The sequence below is a fragment of the Dreissena polymorpha genome, chromosome 4, assembly GCF_020536995.1.
Source record: "Dreissena polymorpha isolate Duluth1 chromosome 4, UMN_Dpol_1.0, whole genome shotgun sequence".
NCBI lineage: Eukaryota > Metazoa > Mollusca > Bivalvia > Myida > Dreissenidae > Dreissena > Dreissena polymorpha.
The window spans coordinates 138,902,192-138,915,470 of NC_068358.1; the positions used below are offsets into that span (position 1 = coordinate 138,902,192).

The window sequence follows — 13,279 nt, forward strand, 5'->3', positions numbered from 1 at the left end:
CTGTTTAAAAATGCCAATCAGAGACGACACTGTCTGATTTTATGGAATTTTTCGTTTAAACGAACTACGAAAATCCAGTCTAGGCAGGTGTTCAACCCATTTGTGCCGAGTGGACTCTCCCATCCTTCTAAATTTGATCAATTTATTTTGAAAATTATGGATGTCCAGTATATTTATTTCTATATTTAGAATATTTCTTACAGAAATTCCTTTAAGCAAACAGCGCAGACCCTGATGAGATGCCTCATCATGCGGCGTCTCATCCGGGTCTATGCTGTTTGCCAAGGCCTTTTTTTCTGGACGCAAGGCATTAATGGGTTAATCACTGGTAAGCCTGTACAGACTGCACAGGCTTATCTATGACAACACTTTCTGCACATGTATCAACCCACTTTTCATAGACTGTTCCAATGTCTGCGTTAATGTTATTCATGAAGGTTGCAAAAGATTTTTCTTAACCCTTTGCATGCTGGGAAATTTGTCGTCTGCTAAAATGTCGTCTGCTGAATTTGTAAAATAGGCATTTTCTTCATTTTTTTCAAAGAATACTAACAGAATAGCAAACAGTTTGGATCCAGATGAGACGCCACGTTCTGTGGCGTCTCATCTGGATCCAAACTGTTTGCAAAGGCCTTTAAAATTCGGTTCCCGCGCTGAAAGGGTTAAACTGTTTAACCAATATCTCAATAACATTCACAACATACACAAAACATTCTACTAGTCATGAATACATGTTACTCAGTAATTACTGAGTCCACAATGCTTTATATGAAATCCTTGAGGTGTACATTTACAATAGGCAAATGGAGAAGTTATTATTTAAACCACAAGCAATGATATTGTTGAACTGTGGGATTCATCTTAATCGGAGGCCTGTGTGCAAAATAATTAAGGTTAGTTTCAAATTGGTCAAGGTTTCATGGCCTTGCTCTGGACCACCGTTGTGGCTGAATGCCCATCTATTTTCCGGCTTTGGTGATATATTGTGGAGTATAAGTGGGGCCGAGGTGGTCACATTAATTCAATAAATAGCTAGTTATAAGTGTCCTCCTACATTCTCATCATGTTATTTCCTGGTATGCAAAGCGTTTTCCTCAATGCTCACAATCCCAAATTTAATTCTAAAACAAGTGTAAGGTTAAAGTAATTAGTTTCCTTAATTTGAAACTTTTTGGGAAAGGATATTGTTCAATATTTGTGCTTGTCAGTTTATGTCTGTCTGCAATCACAAGATATTAGAATAATGAAAAGGACAGTCAGAAAAAAAGTATTGAAGAGTACATCAATAGAAAATATAATTGGCCTTATTTATTGATGATACAAAAAATATTTCCTTGTTGCTTTTTGCATTTTAATTCAGGTTGAATTTTTCGATAGGGTAATATATGCATTATTCCGGCTTACATTAAAACAATTTTTGAGAAGGAATTTTAATCTCCAAGGAAAACTGGGTGCTGTTGCTTTTGGCAAGAATTTATGGAGTTTTGATTAAAATCTGAAATTGAGTGTATGCTGCAGTACATATAGGTATAATGGAGGATACAGGTTTTAGTGTGTGTAGGGAGAGATTACTGCCTCGCTAGTTTTGTGTTTATGTAAATGAATGAACCAAAGAACTAGATTGAAGTCAAGCTTGTTGTTTTGTTGGGTTTGGAGGGTTGAATACAATATTTGGATTTTATTTTGGCTATAAGTGATAATATACACGTAGGTTTTGAAAGTAGAGGAAATTGGTCACTTAACTGGTTGTAGTGTAATGAGTAAATTGCTTTCAGCTTCTTTCAGATCAGTTCTAACTTTTATTGGCATTTAAAAAGTGCAAATGTTAGCAGTTTGTATTAAAAAATATTTTTGTTGTATGTTATTGTTAAAGAAACATTCGTTTAATGTCAATTCAAATATACATATAAAATAATGCTGCTAAAATATGTGAAATATGATAACAATTTAGAATGCAAACATCACAAGGCCATACAATCTTTTCTCCAATGTAATTTACAAATGTTAAAACGCATTTTCTTTGATGTGTGCTTCATTACGAAGGCTTTAAGTTCTTGGATCCTCATTTTTTTGTTTTAGCAGATTAATGAAAAAAAAAAAATAGATAGACTTAAAAAATGCCAAGACAAATGTGAAGTTTGAAGTATTTTCATGATGTGTAAAATAACAAGCAATATTTAATTTTAAAAGTTTTGATGAATAATGAGAGTTATGGCATCTTTGTAGATCACGTTGGGAGTGTACTTATTTAAATTCAGCCTCAGATTATGTGTTAAACCAATATGTTAAGGTACTGGTAATATTAATAAATGCAGATACATAATTGCTCTCCGTGAACTGGAGTGTTGTGGGGAAATTCATAATTATCAACATTGAGAATAGTTTACTGCAGCAAACTATGACGTCAAAGCAAGTGGCTTTTGTTGTATGTGCTACACATTTAATCCAACAGTATGTGATAAACAGATAACTAATTGGAAATTGGCTAATTTGATACAAAGATGAAAAGTATATATAATACATCTTGCCAGTGCTGTCCAAGTAAATTTGTGTGAAAAACCAATCTGTGTGTCGTTAACTGCCCTCCAGTGGATGGTATCGCGGCATAAATCAGCAACTTGACATTTAAAGAAGAATTCCATGAAACTTATTGCTGCTGGCCACCATGGGCATTTGCCACTGCTGCGCGTCCCGGCCACTGGACCATTTAGCGTTACAGGTGATGTCATCTTTTTTAATGTCAAAGAGTTTAGCATTTAAAAAAATATATGGGCCTTTTTCTGCATAAACCTGCATAAATGCATGTACCTTTTTTTTCAGATTTAGGCACTAATTTTTCACAAATAAATATTTTCAAACATACCTAACATTAAAATGAAGCAATATATTTAATTTTGCCATATTTTAAGTTTAAACAATAATTGTTAAAAAGCAATGTGTGCTTGAGAATCAATGAGTAAAATGTTTTAATTGCATACAAAAACTAAATCCGATCATAAAATAGTTTTTAAGAGCATTAGATGGTAACCCTTGTCAGAATAAACAGTTGAGGCTCACTTGACCCTCAACAAACAGTTTGCATCATGAACATGGACGAGACAATTCAGAAAACTTAACCCTTTGCGTGTTTGGAAATTTATTGTCTGCTAAAATGTTGTCTGCTGAATTTCTTAAATTAGCATTTTCTTCGTTTTTTTCAAATAATACTATAAGAATAGCAAACAGTTTGGATCCTGATGAGATGCCACGTTCTGTGGCGTTTCATCTGGATCCAAACTGTTTGCAAAGGCCTTCAAAATTCAGTTCTAGCACTGAAAGAGTTAAGTTGTGTTGCATGTTTTAAATTGATGCTAGTACAATTATCACAAATAGTACAAACTATGTTTGTTTCATTTTGTTCCTGAATTTTGCATTGAAATTATTATCACATTGTTGTGACTATGATGTGTTCAGTTGAAAACCTGGTAATTTATAGATTGATAAATATGATAATGTTGTTCTAAATGATTTCTCTATGCATTTGCCAAATAGTTGTTTTGACATATAGAGTATTTGACCTTGTTTGTAATTGAAGCTCTGTAATATTGCACTAAAAGCTGCTGCGGTTGTTGAGAAATGGGAACATGGTAATGGTATGAACAACCTCCGGGAGCATGTTTCCCTTAAAACCCGTGGATAAGTTTTCATCCGCTTCTGATCTACAACGACTTCGTAGAAAGAACAGAGCAATGGCCTGCTGGATCTGCAGCGTCAAACCTGACGACGGAGTTGACACTGACACTCTGTATAGTAAACTAATCCCGCAGCAGATAACAAATAAACTAAGGATCAAGTCAAGTCATGTAGGAAAAAAGAGAAGCTGGGAACGAAGGAAAATGCATTTCAACACCCATGAAATCAATTGTTTATGCCTGCAGTAGGGTGGCTTAAAGCATATGGACTTTCAGCTTCATCTCTGTCTGAAGTCCTGTATCTGTTTCGATACACACACGATATTTTGCGCGACAGTCCCGGCGACGCACGATATTTTGCGCGACAGTCACTGCAACTGTCGCGCAAAATATTGTGTGTCGCCCTTGATGAAAGAATGGTGAGATTATAGATGGCACTATCCGGATTCTGTAATAACCACTTGTTGATTATGTTGTTTAACATATACGTATATTCAAAGTTTAAAGTTCACAGGTTATTAAATGTTGTTTATCGTTGTTTTTACTGACTATATTGTGATTTATTGTCAAAATTGCTCAGTAGACGATGATCTTCCGGCATATGATTTTATTATTATTTGTTACTTTTTGTAATTAACATTTACTGAGTGGTGTTAGCTGGTTCGTTTTTAAAGTTGCTCATACAGCATCTGGGTATATTTCAAACAAAAAGAGTAATCGAGGGTCATTGGATGTAGTTTATTTATAATTGTTATCAGTTAAAAGTGTTAGATGTATAACATAACTTATGATCACTCGAATAATATTGCGTTTTACCACAGAATAATTTTAAAATGACAAGGCATTTGCGTGATTTACTTTAATATATTTATACATTTAATTTGAGAAAACATTGTAGCTAAAGGTTAATTGCTCATCATCACCATGTTCTCACACTTGTATAATGATCTTTTAAATTCTGTTTCAAATGCAAAATGTTGTTATAGGTATAAAGATTTATAGTTATGTTGAAAAAGTTCAACTTACTTAAATCATAATTTCCTTGCGATTACATGGAATAATGACATCTGGCTAAAGGGCCGTCCAGGATCAGCCTGTGCATTCCGCTCAGGCTAATCCGGAACGCCACTTTCCACTTCCGATGCAGTTTCATAGAGAACATGCCTTCCTGAAACGAACATTACCATTAAGACAGAAAGTGGCGCCCCGGATTTGCCTGTTCTTACTGAGCAGGCTGATCCGGGAAGGCACTTTACGTATAGATTAACGCAGGGGTACCCGGTTATCGCATGGAGCGGCCCATATACATAATAAACATAACAAACATAGAGCATTTTAAAATAGCGTACATCATCTTACACTCAAAGAACAAGTACTTTGAAAATCAGAGTAGCACACCGAAGGGAAAACATAATTCTAATTAACTTTATATAGACTTACAGTTTTTTGCATGGTTAAACGCGAAAATCAGATTTATTAATTTAAATAATGCATATCATGTCTGGTTTTGCATCTAATGAATACAGTACGTAGCAATACCTAATATGGCGAAGCCATGGTTTAAAGTTTGCGTATGACAATCAAGATGGTAAAAAAGGGATCTTAATGCTTTCCGTGTGTCCATCTTTTTCCAACCATTCTAAAACACTTGGTAAAATGCATAGCAATTCCTTATGTGAGTCGTTTACAGATGATGAACCTTTAATGTCAACTTCGGTATCCTCTACATCTTCACACTCAAATGAAAGAGATCTGCACGATGCCAACTTGTCTTTAACAGGAATTTTGAGCTTTTTGCGTTTTGGAGTTGTGCTGGTGATAAAAGTTTGCGAACCCCTTACTTCAATGGTTTTCCCCTCATTTTCTAATCTTATGGGAATTATCCCTTTGTGTGACTTTGACTGATATTTTAGCAATCCAGTTTCGCTCTGATGGATGAGGTTTCTGTATTTTAAAGTCTGGCACTTGTGGCCTTTAACACAATGCTCCACAATTTCAGCATATTCCTCTGTTGTGTATGTAGGTGCTGTACAATAGAAGCACCTGTATTTCGACAGCGTCTTCTTATTCATGGCCCCAGACCCTGTGAAAAGACAAACATGAATATATTCGAAAGAAAAAGTACTTAAAAAATATTACATGTAAACATTTCTTGCACGCATTCCTTTTTCCAAAATTGCTTGTTTAATCAATTTAATTCAACTTTCTTACCCTTAATTTTTAATTCAACCAATTATGTCATTAAGGGTCAGGTGAATCGCACTGCGAGCTAACCTTATCGTTGCGTAAAGGGAAGTACTTCTTATAAGTAGAGCTCAATATAAAGGGAGTTTTCCAATCTCTTTGAAATTTTGTGGCTACGCATTAGTATCGTCTTCATGCGATTCAAACGAGCACCAATGACAAAGGATTTTATGAAGAACAAATGTGTATTTGCCGCTTTAAGACCCCTTGCTCCCCTTATATAGAGTTCTGCTGTGAAGAGGCCGGTAGGACCTGTAAATAAACTATGATTTAAAAAAAAAAGTTCAATTGAGCACAGTCGTGTTGATCTACATGATCCGTTGTATTTTCAATTCTCTTACTCTCAATTTACCACTTAAAAACAAGTTGATTATTTAGACAATTATTTTCGGTCGTCAATTGAAATATATTACTTCAGAAATAAGTATTTGAATATTATTTAAAATGTGCACTTATAATATTAATTATATGAATTAATAGTTATACGATTTTTGAAAACGAACATATGGTTATATTTTACATGTGTATGTAATTACGCGCTTGACAATGCAAATTTATTTGTACTTCAAAATGTTTGATTAGAATAGCCATAATATACAAAAATGCATTTCAGGTAGAAGATAAAACTCGGTTATCAGAGTGCCCGATTTGTTGAAAGTATCTGTTATCCGAAGTGCCCTATATCGGGAATCAAAGTGTCCGCAACTTCATGCATACCACCTATTAAAACATGCTCTATCTTCGATCGTTTATATTTCATTGAATACTATCAAAATTTCATTATTTGAAGCACAGTGATTTCTCTACATGCTGGAATATCAAACAATTTATTGCAATATTTCTAAGTAGTTTTATTTGGTTGAAATGTTTACTGTTCATCCAGTTTATGCTGTTTTCCGACCGATTTTTCTATTTTTTTGGGAAAAAGCTACCATTCTTCCGTGATTTTATTCTTTCCAATAGAAAAGGATACACCATTTATAAGCTCGAACATTCGCCTTGTCTAAAAAACTAATCTACAATATATAACTTTTAAAAAAACTGATGAACTTACCTCTCGCGCGTGACTTTTGTTGTGATCTGGTATCGAAGTGCCATCTGGTATCAAAGTATCCGCATACCCAGCGTGAAAATAACCTAATGGTTTTCTTCTTGTATAAAAATAATTTTAACAAATTATGAAACATTTGTATTATATTACACCATTAATTGTGTCATCACATACCTGTCATCAATTTATGCTTTCAATAAACGCAACTCAACACATTATTTTGGTTCACAATCTAATAGGGTCATGGCCTTGATTTAAGTAACCATTTCTTGTACATGATGTCCAAAAATGGTGAGTATGTGGACTATTCCTGAACATCTCATGAACAGTTATTGAATCCTAAGCGCTAGATATAGGGGTGTCATATAAAGCTTCCTGTTATGTAAAGCACAAGTTTACATGACATCCAGAGTTTTTTCCATAAAATCATTGAGTTGTAGGATGAAGTACCTAATATACATGTATTGCTTAGGTGATTGTTTCCAACTCTTTACTTATAGCTGTCTCAGGTACAATCAATAAAAAAATGAACATAAGATATTTAATAGTCCTTTTTGAACACTGTTTGCAAAACATAAATGACATCAAAGAATTAATTTTGATCAAAATCAAATAGGTGAAATTAACCTTCTAAGGTATCTGAAAGTTAGACAATAAAGTTGTAATATGATTCCCATTTCTCATTTGGTTTGTCATGATCCACATATAAAAGCCTTTTATGATTACGATCATTACACATGTAAATTGTTTTTATTTTTTTTATAAAATTACTATTTATGTCATCCTACTGTGCTATTAAATGAAAAATGAGAATCGACTCATGGTAATAAAATATTAATATAAAGTTGTTCACCTTTCTTTGTAAATTTGATTGCACATATCTTTATTTACGATATACACTTATTATTTACCATCACTCGAACCAACCTTTCTGTATCTACCTGAAATAAGACTACCTTTCCAACATTTTTCTAACAATTTTCTAACATCTATAAAGCAGGAGCTATGTGTTTATCTCCCTTTTTGTTTTTTCTTCTCACTTTTGTGATATTTCTTTTTACTTCTTTATTTCTATGGAAATTTCAGTTTTTTGAATCCCTAATTTTTGTTTTCTATTTTTTCTTTGTATGTATACACATCTTATGTCTTAAAATAGAAACCAACTGGACACACAACTTATCATGTACATCTCCATACACCTCTTTAAATGATTAAATTATGTACTTTAAATGCAAAAGGGCTAAACAATAAAGACAAACGCATAAAAATCTTCAAATGGTTAGACGAAAAAAATTATAGTATATGCCTATTACAAGAAAGTCACTTGACACATACTTTAGCACAAAACTTAAAAGATGAATGGGACGGAGACATATATCTCAGTGGACAATATACTAATAAACAAGGCATTGCCTTTCTGATAAAAAATAATATAGGGATCACAGTCGATAATTTTAACGAAATAATAATTGGCAGACAAGCAAGTATAGATATCAAAATACACGAAACACAAATAACATTAATCAACGTCTACGGCCCTAACATAGACGATTCCACTTTTTACGAAACATTACAATCCTTTATAATTAATAACCAAGATAAAAATATTATAATCGGTGGTGATTTCAATACTGTCCTGAACCCATTAATAGATAAAAATAATGGAAACCTTTATACTCATACTAAAAATAGAAACATTTTAAATAACATAATTGAAAACTACAATATGATAGATATCTGGCGTACAGTATACCCAAACGAAAGCAAATTCACCTGGCACTCAAACACAAAACCAACAATATTTTGTAGATTAGACTATTTTTTAATATCTGAATCTCTTTGCAACATTATTGACACATGTAACATAAAACCAGGATTTATGACTGACCACTCTCTAGTTGAACTTAAACTGCACAATATACAACCTGAAAGAGGCCCAGGATACTTTAAAATTAACACCAGCATCTTATTAGATACACAATATCAAACACAAATAAAACAGGAAATATTAAATACAGTTGAAAATAATAAAGATGCAAACCCAAACACCTTATGGGAAGTAATTAAAGGAAATATACGTAACACAACAATTAGATACACATCATTTAAACAAAAAGAAACACACAAACTTGAAACTGAAACCATCAAAACCATTGAAACACTTGAAAAACAATTGCTTCAAACAAACACAAATGATACCACCGACATTGAAAATGAAATAACATTAAAAAAACAAATATTAGATGGAATCTATCATACACATCTCAATGGAATAATACTAAGAGCGCGTGCACAGCATGTTGAACACAATGAAAAAAATACAAAATATTTCGCAAACATTGAAAAACGTAGAAGTGAACAAAAAACTGTACACAAATTAGTAGTCAATGGCAAAGATATAACAAACAGAACTCAAATACTAGAAGAACAACGATTATTTTTCGAAACCCTCTATAAACGAAAAAATGTTGAAAATAACACTCTTTTTAAAAATACACATCACGCTTTAAACCAGGAGGAAAAACAACTGTGCGACGGATTGCTTAATGAATATGAATGTGGATTAGCCCTAAAAGAAATGCAAAATAACAAAAGCCCAGGATCTGATGGCATCACAATCGAATTTTATAAAATATTCTGGAATGATATAAAAACACATCTAATCAATTCACTTAACTATTCATTTAACAACGAAAACTTAACTACGCTACAAAAACAAGGTATTATATCACTTATTCCAAAACCGGGAAAAAACTTAGAATCCTTATCAAACTGGCGCCCGATAAGTTTACTAAACAATGATTATAAAATTGCAACTAAAAGTATAGCAAACAGAATAAAAAAAATATTACCATCAATCATTTCAAAATCTCAATCTGGTTTCATAAAAGGACGTTACATTGGTGAAAACGTTCGTCTAATCCAAGAATGCATAAACTATTTCAACAATTCAAATACTCCTGGTCTAATATTCTTTGCAGACTTTGAAAAGGCATTCGATTCGCTTGATCACTCATTTATGTTCTCTTGCTTAGAAAATATGAACTTTGGTGAAAGTCTCATTCAATGGGTCAAACTATTCTATACCGATATTAACAGTATAATCATTAACAATGGCTTCTTTTCAAACAGTTTTAATATCGAACGAGGGGTTCGACAAGGATGTCCACTCTCATCATCGCTATTTATTATTTGCATCGAGTACCTATCACATCACATCCAATCAAATAAACACATTTAAGGCATATCACTAGAACCTGACGAAGAAATCAAACAATCTCTATTTGCTGACGATGCAACTTATTTTTTAAATAACAATTACGATTCTTTCCATAACCTAATAGAGTCGCTAACCCTTTACGGAATGACATCGGGTCTTAAACTAAACAAAAGTAAATGTACTGTGCTACGAGTAGGTAAATTAAAACAAAGTAATGTTCAATATAAAAAAGAAATGAAATTTAATTGGACATCCGATGAAGCCACAACGTTAGGAATTACATTCACAAATAATGAAAAGGATACAGTTCTTAAAAACATACTACCTAAATTACAGAATTTTAAAAACTGCTTAAAATCATGGCATCATCGTAAACTTACACTAATCGGAAAAAACACAGTATTGAAAACGTTTGCACTTCCTAAATTAATATATGTATTAACAGTTCTCCCAAATCCACCAAATGATGTTATTAACGATATAAAATCAGCAATATTTAATTTCATATGGGACGGTAAGCCAGATAAAATAAAAAGAACTCAGTTAATTCAATCTGTAGAAAATGGAGGTATCCAATTAACGAACATTGACTCATTCTTAAATGCAATCAAATGCAGCTGGGTTAAACGATACCTAGATAATACCAATACGAGTAAATGGAAATTATTCTACCAGAAAATCATAAAAAAATATGGTGACTCCTTACTCTTTGAATGTAACATCAGCAATACTATCTTACATGAAATTGCAAACGAAAACATATTTCTGTCTGATGTTCTATCAGGGTGGAGTGATGTCACTCATAACTTAGAAACCCAAACCAGCAGTAAAACAATTTTATGGAACAATAAAGAAATAACTTCAAACAATAAGACGTTTTTCTATAAAGACTGGTTTGAACGAAGCATTAAATATGTCGACCAATTATATGACTACAGAATTAAGGATTTCTACTCTTTTGATAATATATGCTACATATATGGAATACCTTCAAATAATTTTCTGAAATACTACACACTAATCAAAAGAATACCCATACATATAAAATCTGAAATCAATACAAATAATACACCATGTACTCAAACAACATTTGTAGAAAACATACTTGGAAGAAAAAACAAACGAAATAAAATATTTTACACACTACAAATTAAAAACCCTACAGAAAACTCCAAAATCCAAAATAAATGGCAAGTCCTTTTTGGAGAAAATGAACTTAATTGGAAACACATATTTACCATGCCATATAAAGCAACTATTGAAAGCACACTGAGAAATTTTCAATACAAATACATCCATAGAATTATAGCTACAAATAAATATCTCTTTAAATGCAAATTATCTAACTCAAATCTGTGTGACTTCTGCAGTGAAAACATTGAAACTATAGAACATCTTTTTTGGGAGTGCAAACACATCCAGCCTATTTGGAATCAATTAATATCTTTTCTTGAACAACATCAACTAAACGTTAAACTATCTTTCTTAAATGTAAGTTTCGGAATTAACTCATTGAAATCAATAGACTGTAATAATATTGTGAATTTTATGGTTATATTGATGAAATATTTTATCTTAAACATGAAGTACAAAAAACAAGTACCAAATTTTAATTGTTTTGTCCACAGTCTTAAACTAAAAATCCAGATTGAGAAAGAAATAGCCCTCAGTAAAGACACATTACAAATCTTTGAACAAAAATGGAATCGGATTAAATTCTCATAATGTTTTGTCCACTTATATACATTTCACTCTAATGTTAGTTTATCTCTCTAAAATAGTTTTGTTTATTTATTTTTTTATTTTTTTTATTTTTATTTTTCAATCTGACAAGATCATTGTGAATACACAACAGAACACACAAGTGCAGTATGCTTTCTCCCGACTTTATACAACTCATCATTTTTCATAACTATTCCTCTGTTGTTCTTTTCTTTTCTCTCATTTTTTTTAAATATATTAGCATATCTTGTATAACATGTCTGAACTTTATTGCTTTGTACAATCACTATGTTGTATGATCATATACATGTTTACATTGTATGTATGATATTGAATAAAAAAAAAAAAAAAAAAGTTGTTCACCTGTTGAAATGTATACCATATCTTTATGAAAAGCTCAGTATATTGCACTTAACATTTTATCTCAATGCAATAAAATTTCTTTTTGTCCAGTGGGGCATGGTTTTTTTAAGTCTATGACCAAATCGGATGAAATTGAATCTTTAATCTACCGGTAGATATTTTCATTTAACTTAAAATAATTTGCCTTAAACATTTGAAACAAAACAATTATATCATGTGGAAAGCAGTCATTTTAATAGACTTATTCATTTTTTTACGAAAAGTTTGAACTCATTTCAGACTATTAATATAATTTTTATTCATCGGATCTTACAAACATTAGACAAATCGTACTTTAGAAAATTGCAAAAAAAAATGAAGCTGCTCTTTTGTGGAAAATAATTAAAGGGCTCACCATGTAATGATATGATTATTGGATTGCATAACATTGCTGTTATATTAAAGAAAGACGAATAGAAAATATGTTTATTAACAAGATTTTTTTACTACACACATGCTTAAGGGTTATATTGCTAAAAAAATGCATTTTTTTTGTCTGGCCTAATTTTTTTATTATTATGAGTTTATTCTTCTGTTATGACAACTTTTATTGAATCCCCCAATACTCTTACTATTAAATGTTGGCAACTTGAAGAATGGCAAGCATTAAGGTAATTTGAGATATTTTCAGTTAAAATAATACATTTCCTTATTTGGTTCGCTGGACTTGAAAATTGATGTATTTTTTAGTTACAAATGTATGTTAAAGACACAATAGGAAATTTCGTTTGAATGGTATGGTATGCATTATAAGATTTAAAGATTTCATTTATAAGATATAAAATGAAGCATACAGTAATGTGACACTGTGTATATAAAAACGCCAAATTAATAAATCTAAAATATTAATATTTATTTGTTAAGTTAATATTTAGAGAAAAAAATAATCTTTTGTTCAAATTTCTTAAAGTTGGGTATATTGTTTGTCACATAATTATCATAAAAACCTTTGATTTGCTAATCACCCTG

The 13,279-nt window shown here is 31.8% G+C and overlaps 1 protein-coding gene across 2 annotated transcripts in view; it reads left to right on the plus strand.

The window, feature by feature from the left end:
* LOC127876904 (high affinity cAMP-specific and IBMX-insensitive 3',5'-cyclic phosphodiesterase 8B-like) overlaps positions 1-13,279 on the plus strand; it is a 406,208-nt gene that overhangs the window by 22,450 nt on the left and 370,479 nt on the right. The window contains exon 1 of one of the 2 annotated variants that reach the window (XM_052422409.1): positions 2,230-2,719. The exons of the other annotated variant lie outside the window; for it this stretch is intronic. Coding sequence (XP_052278369.1) covers positions 2,666-2,719 — 54 coding nt within the window. The 5' untranslated portion in view covers positions 2,230-2,665. Of the gene's footprint in view, positions 1-2,229; positions 2,720-13,279 lie in introns of those variants that run through there. 2 annotated transcript variants of the gene reach the window in all.